This window comes from Miscanthus floridulus, chromosome 7 (genome assembly GCF_019320115.1).
Source record: "Miscanthus floridulus cultivar M001 chromosome 7, ASM1932011v1, whole genome shotgun sequence".
Classification (NCBI taxonomy): domain Eukaryota; kingdom Viridiplantae; phylum Streptophyta; class Magnoliopsida; order Poales; family Poaceae; genus Miscanthus; species Miscanthus floridulus.
Window position 1 is genome coordinate 83210332 of NC_089586.1, and position 18612 is coordinate 83228943.

The following is an 18612-nucleotide window of genomic DNA, read 5'->3' on the forward strand; positions in this document are numbered from 1 at the left end:
CCTAGCTACCAGATTTATAAAAGAAGTGTATCATCCTGAGTGGTTAGCTAACCCTATTCTTGTACAAAAAAGAATAAAGAATGGAGAATGTGTGTTGATTACACTGATCTTAACAAAAACTGCCCTAAAGACCCCTTCAGTCTGCCTCAGATAGATGAGGTTGTAGACTCCACTGCTAGCTGTGAACTGCTCTCCTTCCTCGATTGTTACTCCGGCTATCACCAGATATCCCTCAAGGAAGGTGACCAGATCAAGACATCATTCATCATGCCTTTCGGTGCATATTGCCATACCACCATGTCCTTCAGACTCATGAACACCGGGGCAACCTACCAAAGGGCCATCTAGATGTGCCTCGATCAATAGATAGGCCACAACATCAAAGCTTACATCAATGATGTGGTCATGAAGTCCAAGACCACCAATAATCTCATCACCGACCTTGAAGAAACATTTGCCAACCTAAAAAGGTACAGATGGAAGTTGAACCCTTCAAAGTGCATCTTTGGAGTTCTTCCCCGGCATACTCCTAGGCCACATCGTAAGCGCTCATGGCATCGAGCCCAACCCCGACAAGGTCTCTGCCATCACCAACATGAAATGGCCAATGTGCGTAAAGGATATATATATAAGCTTACAGGTTGCATGGCTGCTCTCAGCCGCTTTATATCGTGCCTTGGCGAAAAGGGACTACCGTTCTTCAAACTCCTCAAGGCCTCTGAGCGCTTCTCCTAGTCGGAGGAGGCAGATACAGCTTTTGAGCAGCTCAAGTTGTTTCTAACAAAGCCTCTGATCATGACGGCGCCTTAACTAGACCAAACTCTACTGATCTACATCACCGCCACTTCTTGTGTCATTAGCACAGCTATCGTCATTGAGCGCAAGGAGGTCAGACACGCCAATAAGGTACAACATCTGGTCTACTTCATCAGTGAGGTCCTTAATGAGTCCAAGACTCATTATCCTCAAGTTCAAAAACTACAATACGCTATTCTAATCACGTCACACAAGGTCCGTCATTACTTCGAGTATTACAAGATCGTCGTGGTCACCGAGTTCCCTCTAGGGGACATTCTCTGCAACAAAGAGGCCAATGGCCACATCATCAAGTAGGCTATTGAGCTCAGCACTTACTTCATCGAATTCAGAAGCAGGCCTACCATCAAGTCATAGGTGCTCGTAGATTTTATCGTTGAGTGGACTGAGATTCAAGAGCCCATCCCCGCTACTTGCCCCAAGCACTAGGTGATGTATTTTGACGGTGTTCTCAACATCAACGGTGTCGGTGCTGGCATCTTATTCATTACTCTAACCAAAGACAAGCTCTGATACGTTCTTCGAATACATTTTCCAGCCTCCAACAACGCCGCCGAATATGAAGCATATCTCCACGGTCTCCATATAGCCATCGAGCTCGGCATCAAACACCTCATGGTATACGAAGACTCCACATTGGTCATCAACTAGCTCAACAAAGACTGGTCCTGCTCCAATGAGAAGATGGATGCATACTGCGTCGAAATCAGAAAACTCGAAGCGAAGTTCTACGGTATCGAATACCACCATGTGGTACGAGATCAAAATCAGCTCACCGACCACCTATCTAAGATAGGCTCTTCTCACGCCGTGATTCCACCTAGGGTTTTTGTTCAAGATCTCTTTACGTCATCTATTAAGGAAGAGAAGGAAGTTTAAGAAATTCCCCCCGTCAAGCAGCTGGTACTTATAGTACCTTCGCCGACCGCCGATTGGAGGGAACAGTTCATCAAGTGCCTCACCAGTGCCGACATACCGACCGATAAGACTGAAACCGAATGCCCAATCCATTGAAGCAAGCATTACGTGCTGGTGGATGGGAACTTGATGAGGAAAAGTGTTAAGGAAGGGATACTGCAGAAATGCATCACCCAAGATGAGGGATTGAAACTAATCCTCAAAAATCACTCTGGTTCCTATGGTAACCACGTGGCCTCAAGAAACCTAGTCGACAAAGCTTTCCAAGCTAATTTTTACTAGCCCATGGCCATCACCGATGCAGAAGACCTCATGCGACATTGTGAAGGATGCTAATTTTTCGCTAAGCAAATACACATGCCAGCACAAGAACTGCAGAACATCCTAGCTTCCTGGCCTTTTGCATGCTAGGGACTAGACATGATCACGCCTTTCAAGCCAGCACCAAGTGGTTTCTAATATGTGTACATCACCATCGACAAGTTCTCCAAGTGGATCAAATACAAACCGCTTGTTTTGGCTACTACAAAGAAGGCAGTTGAGCTCTTTGAAGATATCATCCATAGATTTAGTCTCCCGAATAGCATTATCACCGACCTCAAAACTACATTCATTGGTCATCATTATTGTGACTTCTGCGAAGACCGATGCATCTCCATCAAATATGTCTCTGTTGCCCATCCTAAAGCCAACGGCTAGGTCGAATGGGTGAACGGCATGATCTTTGATTCCCTCAAAAAGAGGCTATATCAGAAAGAGAAAAAGCATCGGGGCAGATGGCTCAAAGACCTCCCAGCTATGGTCTAGGGATTGCACACTCAAGCTAGTCACAACACCAGTATGTCTCCATATTTCTTAGTCTATGGCTCAGAAGCCATACTACCAGCAGACATTGCCTTCCCAGCACCTAGGGTGGAACATTATAATGAAGAGCAAGCCATAGATGTTTGGGCAGAGGACATCGACAGGGCCAAAGAAGAACGCCTGATCACCTGCATCCACATAGCCAAATACCTAGAAGGCTTGCGAAGATATTACAACCACAACATCAAAGGTCGTTCATTTGCTATCAGCGACCTCGTTCTCCATAGAAAACAGAAAGCCGAAGGGATGCACAAGCTCTCCTCCCCATGGGAAGGGCCCTACGTGGTCAAAGAGGATACTTGACCAGGGTCTTACTAGCTATGTGACTTGGACGAAATTGATATTCCCAATTCATGGCATATCGAGCACCTTATATGTTTCTATCCCTAAAACGCTCTAGTTATGTACTCTCCACTCCATATTGAATGAAGTTTTTGTCGCCATAATTTATCTCCATTATGGTTTAATCTCCATTTGCGGTCGCCAGCTCTAAGCTACTACTTAACAAACTCCAATACGTGATCTCCATAAATGCTCCGCCATGTTTCTCCATATCTCCAAGATATTTTGCCAATTGTCGAGCAGCACACATTCTGCTCTATGCTCTATGGAGAAGACCCAGTCCCCGATCTCTCCCTATATGTGCTACGGGCTCCGCACTCTACGTTATGGGTGGTCGGTTGTGGTTCCTTGGTCACACCTATTCCTCCAACACTTGCATGGGCTCCACGCTCAACATTATGGAATATAGGCTAGCCAAGGCCATCAGCCCAGTAAAGAACTAACTGCTCGGATGCTACTTATACTACGTATAATCGCGTTAGGGTTAACACTACAATGATTTTTCAACGAAATACCGACAAACTGCATAAACATGCACATGTCACTTTACAACATTTATACATATACATAAATGATTGTCTACACCCTCGTGCATTTTAACTATCCTCTCTAGCTATTACAGATTACTCTCCGAGCAAGTCATTTGGCTTGGACATCGCCGTCCATCTCGCCGAACAGGTCGACGTCACCAGCCAGTTTCTTCGCTGCGTCCTCTACCTCATCTTCCAGCTGCTGATGCTCCATCATGCCCATCCCTCTGGCGAATCTGGCCCCTATCGCTTGAAGGTCAATGACAGGGTAGTGGGACTGGACCATCGCTAGAACGTGTGTAACGGTGGTGATGGTGGCCTCGCGGTTGATGCTTTTGAGGTTCTCCCACGCTGCCTTGCACCTATCGATGATGGTGTTCGGATGCGGTGACCTATCGTCAGGCTGAGGAGCCACCTCCATGTCGACACAGTCGAGCACTGGCTTGACTCCGACAACTACGGCATCGAGCATATTCCTCTGAGTTCTGCACTCCTGCTCTAGCACATCAAACTACGCCTTGGCCCTCTGATGGTAGTCTGAAGGCATCACAAGGATTCATCCAACAAAAGAGATCACTTTACTGGTAACTCTGACCATGAAGTACTCATGTTTTAGCTCCCTAGCCAGCTTCTCCGCCCGTCCAGTCACTTTCTTATCCTCCTCCTAGAGTTGACCGATGACTTGGCGCAACTAACTAAGCTCCATGTCTTGCTCTATAAGCGTAACGGTCGTCAACAATAATATGGTTGTTCAACAATGCAAAGCATTCGCCAATACACCATACCTTTTCTCTACTTGGAGACGTTTCTGAGCTACTTAGATTTGCGTTCTAGCTGCTTGGAAAGACTCATCAGCTGCTCGGAGCTACATTCTAGCTGCTCAGAGCTACCCCGCAACTGCTCGGACACGGTCGCCAGCTGCTCGGATAGGACGCCCTTCTGGTATTCCAGATCCCGAGCGTTGGATTCAGCAAGATCACGCTCGCGCTGCGCCTTCTAGATGTTTTTCTCCATAAGCATCACCGCTTCCTTTAGTTTTTCATTCTCCTCGGCGAGGGGCTCCATCCTCTTGATCAGCTGTCGCCATTGTTCGGCAGTTCATGCTATGCCCTGCAAAAGCAACAAGATTATGAAGAACTCCAGTCTCCGATGCACAAACAGACATTGCCGACGCAATACTAACCTTGATCTGCTTCATCACCGTGGAAAGGGTGGACTCTAGGCTTCTCACTTCCCTAGTGTTGTCCTCTTCTTCCACCACCACAACTTCATCACCCCGCTTGCGGAGGATCCGAATGGCTTGAGGGCGAGCTTCCTCATGCTCAATCTCTTCCACTTTGTTCTCCTCCGCAGCTGGGGGCACCACCAGTGTAACACCCTAAAAATTGCCTCTTTTGAAATAGAGTTAAAATGATTTATTTATGAATTTTGTGCACATGAAATATAGGAAAATAAATTTTTTCATTAATTTAAAATACATCATAAGGTAGCAACATGTTTGAGCATACATACCATTGCATTTGATTTTATTGGTTGAGTGGTTTTAGTTGAAAAGTCAAAATGGTTAAAATGCTCTTGAAATGAAATTAAAAATGGCTTTGAAATAAAAGAAAGGAAAGAAAAAAAATTAGGAAATAAAAGAATTTAAAAAGTTGTATAAATTATTTTTGAAAACATACTAAAATTTGCTCACTTTTATTGGAATTGAAAAGTATATTCAAAACTCTATTTGAATTTGCATTTGGTTTACATTTGAATTTGGATTTGAAAACTAAAAATAGAAAAGGGATTTTTACTTGAAAAACTTCTTTTCTTCCCTTTTCAGCCCAGCACAGGAATTGGCCGGCCCTTTTCCTCCCTCCTCTTCTCGGCCTCGGCCCACCACTAGTGGCCCGGCCTTTCTCCCCTCCTCCCGTGCGTGGCCCATCCCGCGCTGGCCTGCTCCGCATGACTCGCCCGCGTGGCCCAGCACCCCGGCCCGCTCCGTGCGCACCGCACGTGCCCGCACAGCCAGCTCAGCACCTCGGCCCACGCGTCAGCCGCCCGCACATGCTGTCCCTCCCTCCCGCTGTGCTACTAGCCCCGCCAGTCAGCCATCCCCACCCGTCAGCCGCCATCTCCCTTCCTGTCTTCCCCCATTTCTTTCCTTTCCTTCCCCGCGCGCCTCCTTCCTTTCTTGCTCCCGGTAATGGCGTAGCCGTGCATGGTCAGCCACCGCTCCCACTCCCGTATGGCAGGTAATCACCCAAGCGCCCCCGATTCCTTTCCATCTACGCATCGCCCGCCACATATAAAACCCGAGCCGAGCCCCCGTTCTTCTCCCTTTTTGCTCCACACTTGAGTTCGCCACCGCCACCCCGTAGCTCGCTGCTCCGGTGCGCAATCCACATCGCCGACGCGCCGGTGACCTCCGCCGTGTTCTCCCGTAACTGTAGGTGACTGCAATTCATCGATTTGGCCATGTATTGCTCGGTTTCCTCTAACCAGCATCATCATTTCCCTCTCTAGCCGCCACCGTCGACGACTCGCCCCCTCGGATACTTCCCGGACGCCACGATCACCTCAATACGAATCTCGGTGAGCCACTCATCCTCCCCATGCCCTCTGTTCATCAAATAGCGCGCTAAAACGTCGTAGCAGCGAGTTGCCGACCCGTCGGCCATGGTGCCACCGTGGGCTCGCCACCCCGACGTGGTCCCCATCCCTGTTAGGTATTCCAGCGAGATCACGAGGTCCTGTAGATCATCTAGGTGTCCTTGGTTGGGTATGGCATGGCCGGAATTGCCCCCCCCCCGGCGTCCACCACCAAGCTTGGCTCGCCGCTGGCCATGGCGCCCTCGCCGGAGGCATAAGGCAGAGGCGGGGGGGATCTCATGTTCACGTAGCGCCGTTGGATTCGCACGAACGGCTGAGATTAGATGTACCGGTTGGATGTGTAACCGGTCCACCGTGGCTGTGGACTCAGTCCACTACGTCGAGTTAGCGTGCGTCCACCACCCGCGTGGTGCACCACGCCAACCAGCAGCCGCCACGCGTCAGCCTGGTCAGCAGCCGAGTCAACCGTAGTCAAGCCATGGATGTTTTACAGATTAGCCCCCGGATTTCCAAGTAATCAACCTGCAGTCCATAACAATTTAAAATAAATACATTTTAGTTCTATTTTTATTCACTTTAGACCCTGTGTTTTCCAGAATTAGTACCCGCAGTCTAGCAGCCGTGTGAATTTAGATTTTTAATTGTTTTAATTAAAAAATGAGTTCAAGTATTTATAGAAATGCCACTGAATCTTATTCCATGCGTAACTTTTTGCATTTTAAATCCAAATTGACCCGTTCGAATTGCGTTAGATTTGTTTTAACTCCCAAAAAGTCTGTTCAAGTCCGTTCCAATTTACAGAAATGCCACGGAGTCATAACTTATTCATTTTAACTCCGAAAAAGTCCGTTCAAGTTGCATTAGATTCGTAGCAACGAGATTTACGCGTTAGTAATAGTGTTTACTATATTGATATTTCTAAAATAATGTGGTTGAAGTCATATCTTGATTAATGATTATGCAACTGGGTTTTATACATAAAATATTATTTGTTTTACTTTTGTTTTATAATTTAAATCTAAAATTGACTTAATTTAATCAATATTATTTATAAAATATCTTTCATATATATGAATTAATAAAGTTAACATAAATGAAGCCTATAGTCTTCTTTTTCACGTATTAAGCAAATCTCTCGATAGCTGTAACTTTTCAATCGTAGCTTCGATTAGAGTGTTTCTCGCGACTGTGTGATCGTAGCGATGCGTAGAATTGTGTTTCAAACTCTTTTACTTATTTTTTATGATTGATGTATTGTTCTCATATATTCTTATGTGTATGCCATGTATGAATGTTTGTGTGGTGTTCTACAATTACATCCAGTCAGTGAGATACACGTGGTGATCCAGAAGAAGAAGAAGAAGAAGGACATCGAAGAATAAAGCTTACTGAAGGATTGGTGTGTAAGGCAAGTATAGCATGGGACCATCCTTGTTACCTATTCACATTTAAACACTTAATTCATATTGCATGTGTCTACCTTGTTGCCAAATAGGATATCCTAGATATTTGATAACTTGTACCTTGATACCTTTGGGATATTGCATGAGATAGTTTTTGCAAGTGCTTAATCAAAACCATGATCTTGTAACTTGACTAATGGTATATGCAATAAACATTAAAACATGACTTTTTAGTAACATGGAAACATGGGGCTGGAGTGTTTATATGCTTCAGATTCCTCTCCCTAAGGACTTATCTGTAAGCGATCATCCGGGACTTACAGTACAGCTGTGAGGGCCATATGGCTCTGGCTTTAGCTTAGTATGAGGATCTTTTCTAGCTTGTTAGTGGTTACCTTTAAGGCACAGGGTATGTTTCCTTTGCTGCTGGGAAGTGTGTACCGTGCTGCGATGCCCACGCGTGCCACTCCTAAAGAGGGGCCACATACGCCTAGCAGCCCTAACTTGTTAGACGAATCCTTTAAAAGGCTTCATAGTGAACCCTGCTGACCTTCCTTGAAAGTGGGTCAAGAGATTAGCTATCTCGGGCGAAAGGGTAAATCGCGACTCACAGTGAATGTGTACAATCTCTGTAGAGTGTAAAACTATTATAACAGTCGTGCTCACGGACACGAGCGGCCTTGGACCCTTATGGAATAGAGATGATCACTAATGGATAATGATGATGCTAATAATTGATTGTTTATGCTATACATTATTCATGTTTACCTAATCATGTGTTTATGGGAATGATAAATTCTTTGCCACCCAACTGCTTAAAAATATGATCTATTAAAGCTAATCGCAGTTAAACCAGTGTCAGCCTTTTTGAGCCTCATGAACCCCATGATATAAGTGTTAAGTATGACCTGTACTTATGCTTGTTTTACTTTTCTATACATTGGATAAAAATCTCAGATGGGTACCAGATTGTTGGTTTGGAGGAGTTTAGCTTGTGGTCAACCAGGTAGTCATCTCTGTGGATTTGGAGTCTTCGCCAGAAGATCGGAGTCAACTTTCCACTGTCTTTACTCTGAGGTTATTTTCTTTTTACTAATACGTTATGTAATAAGTATTGTCTCTTGATACTACCCTTATTTGTGGCTATATGTGAGATTTGACTTCCTGGGCTCACATATAGTGTGTATCTAGTTTTGTCTTTAAAACCAGGTGCTACAACCAGGGGGCTCGGTGGCCGCACATCATGTTTGACCATGCCCTCCGATGCCTCAGGGAGCGTCGTCTGCTCCTCTGGAACCATCGGCTTCTCCGCTCCAGACTCCGACGCGGCATTGGCAACTCTAGCTTTCACCTCTAAAGACCCGATGGCTCCCGCCGTTGCCCCAGGCACTGCCGTTGGCTCATTCAGCATCGACGCCAACCGTTCTCCACTGCCAAGTTCATCAGCAGCGGCGGTTGACTCCTCCATAGGCCATCGAGCACCCAGGGGCTTTGGGACAGGGTCTACTGGCATTGCTTCCATTCTGGGACCAGCCCCCAGCTGCTCATTGATCTGGACAGATGGATTCAAATCCTCTGTACACCTCGCTCTATATCAGATTAGTTCGTTAATCGCCAAAAGAGATAAAGATACGATAGCAAAATAAGTCCAAGGCAAGGATACTTATGTGTTGGCTTCCTGGTACACTTTTCTGAACCGGCGATGCCTACCCGAGCCCCAAGGTGTGGCCCTAGGGTCGACCCACATGCCATGGGGTGGAGGTCTCGCAGCCTCCGCCGTCGGCCTCTCTTCCGCTTATTGCTCGGGGACTCCCTTCGCCTGCTGCTCGAGGACTCCGTTCGCCTACTACTCGGGGACTTCGTCCCCTCCCTTCGATTGTACCTCTGTGCATGTGTTGCGTGGAGGTGCTTTAGTGCTCGGAGGGGAACCTACTAGAGCCCCATCGTCATCTGACCACTCGAACATCGCTGCACTCTGCGTATGAGTGGTCTAGTCACCGCCAAGCGAGATGCCGCCCGACTTACGGGGAACAGCACCCACCATCTTCCTCTTCTTTCGGGCTAGCTCATCTGTCGCTACCCTCTTCCCCTAGACTTTCTCTGACACCGGGGGTACTCTCCATCCTACTATTGTCCGCACCTCCAGACTCCAACGAGGTGCTAACGGCACCCTCCTCAGGATGAGTCATTGGCCGGGCGTCCACTGCCTTTGACTAATCACTCCTCAGCATGCCCGAGAAGTACACCACTTGTTCCTATGAATGGATCTTTCCACAAGTGAATTAGTTACTGTTCAGCAACGGTATAGGATAAAAAAGGATCAGGAACAAACAATTGACACTTTTCCTGAGGAGGCAGGTTCATGTAGTTAAAGGCTCTAGTCTACCCTAACAAGCTGAATGAGGCATTTGGAGCGAAAAAGCCCTATGGCCCACTCTAGCACATCATCCTTTGATAGCCTCTTCGACATCTCTCGGGTGCCGTCGGTGTCCCCCTTGAAGTCAAAGCCCGCGTGGCCCCTCTCCTTGCAGGGCTAGACGTGGCGCACTATGAAGCTCGTAGCCACCAATCCGCCATTCATCTTCACACCCTTTATTAGGCCAAGGAGGTCCCTCACCTGCTCCATGTCAGCACTGCTCGGCCTCTCCGACCAGCTCCTCTAGTTCTCTAGAACATGGTCGACATCACAGCGGATGGCGGGACGGCTCTGCTTCATGTAGAACCACCTGATGTTCCACCCCTTCAGCGAGGTGTTTAGCAGTACAGTGATGTACTCGCCCACCATTCCATCATGGAGTCGAAGATAAATGCCGCTGACCACCTTGGAACCGTCGTCACCCTTCTTCTTCAGCTAGAACAGATGACGGAAGAGGTTGAAGTGGGGAAGAACTCTGAGATATGATTCACAGAAATGGATAAAGATAGAGATGTGCAAGATGGTGTTTGGGTGGAGGTTGCACAAACTAACTCTCCAGAACTCTAGCAGATCCCTCAAGAAAGGATGAACGGGAAATCCTAACCCGCGCCAGAAATAATCTTCAAAAACTACTACTTTGTTAGTATGCGGCATCAGGAAGGGCTCACCGCTGGCTAGCCGCCATTCGACGGTGACATGGTTAGAAAGAACGCTTGCCTCCACCATCCTGTTGATCTCCGCCTCCCCCATGTTCGACGGCATCCACTCATTGTCACACTGGCTCCAGCGGTCGCCTTCTTTGGGTTTCCAACTTCCCTCTTTGGCACCATCTCTCAGATCTGGTTTGGGATTGGCGGCAGAAGCTCATGTGAATATGAATCTGGAAGCACGAGGGCTGAGGAGGAAGACGAAGGGGTGAAGTGGAAAAGGTGGGAGCACGGAGTGCTACGGTGCAGCTATAAAGCACCCCCCCACCATTCACATTTGAGGGTTTTTGGGAAATCGCTCCATGATTTGTGCCTCTCTAAATTCTCTGCAACAGCGTGGTGGGCCGTTACCTGGGCTTTCACGCAACTGTAGCCCGTATCACCCATTTATCGCCATAATTTGTTACTGCTCACTGAATATTCACTGACTTCTTCACCATCTGTTATGGCTCAGTAATTATTATTGTACAGCTATTACTCCATTTTTTTCTCCACGATTTGATTTCTCCAAGGTTTCCATTTTAGGCTCAGGAACTGCATCATTAGTATGACTTGGTTCCTCGCTGCACTAGGGACTTTCTTCTATTGACTGCTATTTCTGACCCTGGCACCACATGACCACGTCACCTACTATCAGGCTCGGGGACTAAGTGGGCACACTTCACCTTGTGGTGAATGTGCTTTTCTCATTTTGGGGCTGTGCCCGAGGACTGGCTGCCTACTCAGCTGGTCTTCTACTATTCTTCTACTTTGGACCCTAGCACCACATGACTACGTCACCTACAGTCAGGCTCGGGGACTAAGTGGGCACACTTCACCTTGCGGTGAGTGTGTTTGCTTTAATCTGGAAGACTCCGCACCTCTTGAAGTTGAAGAAGACTATCTCCCTTTCTCATGGTGGGACTCTAAGTGGGCACACTTGGTCCACTGCGAGGAAATTTTTTATTTTGAATTTGAGCTCCTTACATCCTTATGGCAAGCCTAACTTGGGATACACTGCTCGGCGGTGGTTCACACTGCTCGGTGACAGTTCACAGCTGCTCGATGAGTTTGATTGCTCGGCTTTATTCGCACCTACTCGGACAAGCTCAAGATGACATTGCACAATGGATACAAGGCGCTTGGGGACTAGCTGTGGGAGGTATGACCTCGGATACCCACGGCAGACCACATGGGTTGCACTCCTAGGGGCAGCCTAGCCCACAAGACGAAGCCTTGCGGGGCACAACGCCCCTCGGCGCATCCTGCAAGACACCAGGAAGATATCCTGAAGATACTACAAGATCTATTAGGATACGTATGATCTCATGATTCCTATAATCTATTATTACTTTTCGGTTATCTCCTAGATCTAACCGGCTTGTAACCTAGCCCCCAGACTACATAAGGCGGGCAGGGACCCCCTCCAAACACACGCAATATCATATGATAGCCAATACAATCAACCAGACCACAGGAGTAGGGTATTACGTCACACCGATGACCTGGACCTGTCTAACTCTTGTGTCTCTATTGCCTTCTTGTTCTCGATTACACGCATCTCTACCGATCAATCTACCTTCGTGGGATACCCCTCGGAGGACTATCGATGATATTCTATTGACAAATGGGTCATAGTATTATGGGAACAGGGATCCCAATCTTCTGTTAGGTAGTGGTAACTATCGTTATGGCAGAGAATGACACACCGATCCGGCTTCAGATCGAAAGATCGAACCCTGCAATCTTAGCACCACAACTCCTTTGGTTATCAACCGAGACACGGATCCGGTTAACCTCGCCAAGAAGGCTAATCCCTGCCTACGCAATGAGGAACACAAGCAAGAACAAGAAAGAAAATAACCAAATTGCAGATGAATGATTAATCTCATGAAGTTGGGGTCTCACAAATCGATGAACAGTGAAACTGTTCTTGATAGATTAATCTAAGCAAAACCCCAAAACCTAATGATAGCAGCGGCGTATGATTATAAAGGTCTTAGGGTCATCGCCTACCCTATATGCGCCCCCCTAACGGGCTCAAAGACGATACATGGCCCATTGGACTAAATACGGTGATGCAGCACCAAGATAGATTCTAGATGCTAACTTGTTTTGATAATTCCTGTGGATTCCGAAAGGCTTTTGATGTGAGACCACTTGCATTGGTTTTCTTATTAAATTAGCTTTCCAACCATATGTGGGTCGTCGAAAATGGAGTCCGTATGCGTCCTGGATGACCAGTTTAAAGCAAACTGGTCCTAGAGACCGAGGCAGACTTGAAAACATGTTGGACTAGGCCTCCGGTTTCTGTTGGACGTCCTTGCTGGTCATCATCACCTCCACCACTTCCTCTAAAGTCCCTCATGACCCTCTCCAATGTTCCTAAGCAAGATAACATCAGTAGGTAGTAGTCTATTCTCAAAAGTATGAAAAGAATCGCTTAAGAACGAGCTCACCTCTAAATTGAGTTGACGTATTCGAGCTCGGATTATTGGACCTTGCATGACCGTTGAAGGATCAGCGGGTACATCTGAAGGAGTGATGTCCTCATCATCCTCCCCCTCTTGAAATTGAGTCATCCTCGACTCAAGCTCATCTTCTTCTCCCAAATAAGGCTTCAAATCTGCAATGTTAAAGGTGGGACTAACCCCGGACTCGGATGGCAACTCAAGTTTGTAGGTATTATCATTTATTTTCTCAATTATCTTATAAGGACCAGTTGCTCTTGGCATTAATTTAGACTTACGCAGCTCAGAAAATCTATTTTTTCTCAAATGTAACCAAACCAAATCACCCAGTTTAAGTTTAATTTTAATTTCTTTTCTACCTTTACTACCAGCAATTCTATACTTTTCATTCTTTCTTTCAATATTTGCTTTAGTTGTTTCGTGCAACTTACGAATGAAATCAGCATGCTCTCTAGCATCACTATGTGTTCTCTCAGTGGTAGGTAAAGGCAAAACCATACACTACCTAAAAAGGACTTACCTTGGTGGTGGAATATTCCGCCCTGTTATATGCAAACTCCACATGCGGCAAACACTTTATCTACATCTTCAAATTGCGCTTCAAAATTGCTCTCAACATGGTGGACAATGTTCGATTCACTACCTCAGTTTGTCCATTAATTTGGGGATGACATGTGGTAGAAAACAGCAGCTTGGTCCCCAATTTATTCCACAAAGTGCGCCAAAAATAACTTAAGAATTTTGCATCGCGATCTGAAATAATAGTAGAAGGCATACCATGCAAGCGAACGATTTCTTAAAAGAAAAGGTCAGCAATATGAACAACATCGTCGCTCCTATGACAAGGAATCAAATGTGCCATCTTAGAAAAATGATCAACCACCACAAAAATATTATCCCTCCTCCTCTTAGTCCTTGGCAAACCCAACATAAAATCCATAGATATATCAGCCCAAGGAGTAGAAGGAACCTGAAGAGGAATATACAAACCATGTGGATTCAACCGTGACTTAGCTCTTTGACATGTGGTGTACCGAGCCACGTACCGTTCTACATCTCACCTCATCCTAGGCCAAAAGAAATATGTGAACAGCACCTCCTCCGTCTTTTTGGCTTCAAAATGCCCCATTAATCCGCCTCCATGTGCATCCTGTAACAACAAAAGACGAACGGAGCCAACTGGAATGCATAAGTAGTTAGCTCTAAACAAAAACCCATTATTTATCATAAACTTATTCTATGTACGTCATTCTCTATAATTCAGCAACACGTCCTTAAAATCAGGATCAAGCACATATTGTTCTTTTACTGATTCAAGCCCAAAAATCCGACAATCAAGTTGGGACAGCAATGTATATCGTCTAGACAAAGCATCAGCAATCACATTATCCTTCCCTTTCTTGTGTTTGATAATATAAGAAAAAAAATCAATAAATTCAACACATTTAGTATGCCTACGATTCAGATTATGTTGAGGACGAAGATACTTAAGCGATTCATGATCAGAATGAATGACAAATTCTTTAGGCCACAAATAATGATAACATGTCTCTAAAGAACGGACAAGTGCATACAATTTCTTATCATACTTATTATTTTTATTTTACATTTTTAGGTTATTTTTGTGATGTTCACGTAGTATATAGATGATGTTCTATGCTATATTTTGCGATGTTCATGTAGTGTTAATGTGACGTTCTTCGATGTATTTATGATGTTCGGTAGTATATATTGATATTCTAGGATTTTTTTTATTTTTTTATTTTTTATTTCATGATATATTTGATGTTCACGTAGTGTATATATGTTGTTCTATGTTTTTTATATTCATGTAGTGTTAATGTGATGTTCAACGATTACCTTTAAATACAGGTTTATTATGAGATAAATGTTCATTAAAAAATTTATCAAAATGTATCCATGTGGGTCTTATTTTGAAGAGTTTATTGCAAGGATCACGATGGTGCAATCGAATTTTAATTAGGATACTTAGTTTAGGAGCTATGACTTTTTTTACTCCAAAAAGCATGGGATATGGGATGATGTCAATAATTTTGGCCCAAAAAGACAATTGAATTTGACCTAATTTGGTGAAGGATGTGAGGGAGGAATGGAGGGGAGGGGGGGTTTGCGGATGTTCCATGTTGGGGGTTCAGCAGCTGGGAGCCCCCACCCGAGGGGGGGGGGGGGTTTACCCACCTTAATATATTATTGCTTGATTAGTGCCAGACATAAGTTTTGTTGATTACATTATTTCACATAGGGCCTGATTGGTTGGGTTCCAAAACTTGCCTAGCTAAAATCATGGCTAGCTAAAACTTAGGCTTGTCAAAATTAGAACATGCAAAGTTAGGGCAAAAAATGTAGGAATACGTTTGGTTGAGTGCCATGACACAGTAGTGAGCACTTTTTTCTCTTATGAGATGAAGGAAGTTTCTAGTTACTTTGCCGTGATTTTGGCCATATAAATTGGTGCACCAATTTTTTTTTTTAGTAATAAACCAATCAATAGCCAAATTTTATAGGCATGTTTAATTTTGGTTGGGCAAATTTTGGAGCCCAACCAATCACAATCAGGCCCTTAATTACATTGCACTTGCAAAGATACCAGCCCAGGAATCCGCAAGATTGGCGTCTCTCTTCGGCAGGCGCAGCTTCCATAGTTTAACTTCCTCCAGGCAGCCTACAAGTAGTTCCATACTTTTCCTTTCGGATCTGAAGATGACTCCGTTCCGACGTTACCAAATCTGCTAGCAACAGAGTACAGAGCGAACTATTCTTTCGCCTTTTAGCCCATGTTTAGATTGCAAAAAATTTCAACTCGATGAATAATAGCATTTTTGTCTTATTTGGTAAATATTGTCCAATCGTGGACCAACTAAGCTCAAAAGATTCATCTCGTGATTTCCAACTAAACTGTGCAATTAGTTATTTTTTTACCTACATTTAATACTCCATGAAAGCGGCTAAAAATTAATGTGATGAAGAGAGAGTGAAAAAACTTTGTATTTAGAGGTGATCTAAACAAGACCTTGCTAAACAAATTTGTACCGTGACTGCATTAATTGTTATAAAAACGACCATACACACGAACACACACCGTGACTGTACTGTTACGAAAGCGACCATCCGAAATGATTAGCTTCAGCTTCGCGTGTATGGCTCCGAAGCCCGAACTCGGGGCGAAATTTCCCTGGAATTTAATTAATTAGTACAAGCGCGTTTCCTCGGAGGATGATGTCGTGTCCGTAGTGTTTGCAGCGCCGGACGGTTGTAGGCGTCATAGACCGGCCCCTCTTTCCGTGACAGTTGTAGGCGTCCCGATCGACACGACGATGGGAGCAACGCCCCAACGACCAACGGGTATATATCGCAGCTAGGCCACGTTTAGATTGTAAATATTTTCAACCCAATAAATAGTAGCATTTTCGTTTTATTTGGTAAATATTGTCCAATCGTAGACCAACTAGACTTAAAAGATTCATCTCGTGATTTTCAACTAAACCGTGTAATTAGTTATTTTTTTTACCTATATTTAATGCTCCATGCAAACGGCTAAAAATTGATGTGATGGAGAGAGAGTGAAAAAACTTAAAATTTGGAGGTGATCTAAACAAGGCCCTAGCTAGCTGCTCCTGCATGCTTCCCAGGAACTTACACCTCGGTCGTCGTTCCTTGCACTACAAATACAATACGCAGGCGCGTACTCCATCCATGGTGGCGGTGTCCGTGCGTCGCCGTCCCTAGCGAGCTCGCGGCTAAGGAAAGAGCAGGAAAGGATAGATATATAATGGCGCTGTCGCGGAAGGCGTGGATCGCCGCCGGCATGGGTGCGCGGCTGCTCATGATCGCCGTCCTGGCCGTGAGCGTGCCGCTCACGGTCCACAACCACACCAAGCGCGATTACAGCGTTGACTACTACAAGCTGCAGAGCTACACGTACGTGCCCTCTGAATCCTCTGATCGCGTAGTGGCTAGCTAGCTTATTAGGTGGTCGATGATGGAGCAAGCTAAAGGGTCCTGTGCTCAAACGGTTTCATTTGATTTGACTTGATTTGTTCCGTGCCCTCGCTGCTGTATGTGCGTGATGTGCGCGTGTGATCGATCTCCAAATGAACTGAAGGTACACGGTCGCCGTGGCGGTGATCGCGATGGCCGGCGGCGTGCTGCAGATCCCCGTCGCCGTCTACCTCCTCTGCAAGAGCAAGCGGATGACGCCCAGCTCCCTCATCCTCGACTTCAGCGTGTGCGCCGACGTGGTACATACGCCGCATGTCATCACACGCGTTGCGGCTGTGCTTATTATGCATATATACACACACTGCTAGCTAGCTATCATGCAGGCGTGTGGCGTGTGCGTGATGATCCATCACGTATACATGCATGCAGGTGGTGACCGTCCTGCTGGCCAGCGGCGTCGGTGCGGGGTTCGGCGCCACCAACGACATCTTGCGGTTCGTCCGGAGCCGCTACACGATATGGGAGAACAACAGCATCAAGGACGACCTCGAGGACTACTACAACAAGGCCTTCGTCCCCTTGGTCTTCATCCTCCTCGGGATGGTACTGTCCATGGCCGCCACTGTCGTCTCGGCCAGGCTCCGGGCCCGGGCGACCGACGACGCCGACGCCGACGTCTGAGGCATCTGTCACCAGCTCGGTCGAAGCCAAGATCATCAATTCCGTCCGGTCCCTCCTAACTCAGTTTGTGTTTCCAATTTCCATACCCACACAGCATTTCAGATCAATTCCGCTTGCGATTGGGGGATTTCAGAATTCAGATCAATAATTCATGGTTCCGATCCGGTCGACCTGGCTCATCTGATGATCGATCTCTTGTATATGCTGTGCTTGTGATGTGAGATTTTCAGTTTGATTATCATTTACCAAACGCTCTACAGCAGTGGGAAGGCCTCCTTCGGCTACCCTCCTGGCAGTCACCCTCTTTTCCATGTATAATTTGTACTACATATATAAATGTCTCTTTTCGATCTATCTATAAGACCGGATCGTCTATCTTGCATGTCTTTTCTAGACCGCACCAGATGATTACATAGGAGCAGGGGCGGATCCAGCGGTGGGGCGGGGGGCTCAAGCCCCCCCTACCCAAACCGAATCAGTGCAAATTACTGTAGAGCCCCTATGAATTTTTAGACAAAGTTCTATAGTATAGGGGGGCTGAGACTTAAGATCGAGCAGCAGTGTTGTTCAGTCCCTCCTAAAATATTTCCTGGATCCGCCGCTGCATAGGAGAATGAATGCATTTAGCCATTTCATTTGGATTTGGTGCATCTGTGATAGAATTTGGGGAAAAGATATCTTCTTGCTTTAGTTTCATCAGAAAAAGGAGAACATATAAGAGTTGGTACAAATTTAACTAATTTGGTGCGCTGCGTGCTCAACTGTGTGTTTTACTACTTTTCAATTTGTTGGTTACTTGCTCCGTAGAACAGGGGCGAATCTATGTGTAACCATTGGGGTCAGCTGACCCCGATAACTTGCCAAAAACTCTTTAAAAATTCTTTCATCCACCAGCAAATTGCTCTTAAAATAGAAAATCAACACATCTTT

The 18612-nt window shown here is 45.8% G+C and overlaps 1 protein-coding gene across 1 annotated transcript; it reads left to right on the top strand.

Annotated features, from left to right (window-relative positions):
• Nucleotides 1-16721: 16721 nt before the first annotated feature.
• LOC136463616 (CASP-like protein 4D1) lies at nt 16722-18043 on the top strand. Its single transcript, XM_066462597.1, has 3 exons — nt 16722-16980; nt 17165-17300; nt 17431-18043. Exons 1-3 carry the CDS (start codon nt 16832-16834, stop codon nt 17680-17682), a joined length of 537 nt encoding a protein of 178 aa, XP_066318694.1. The 5' UTR covers nt 16722-16831; the 3' UTR covers nt 17683-18043.
• The last annotated feature ends 569 nt before the right edge of the window (nt 18044-18612 follow it).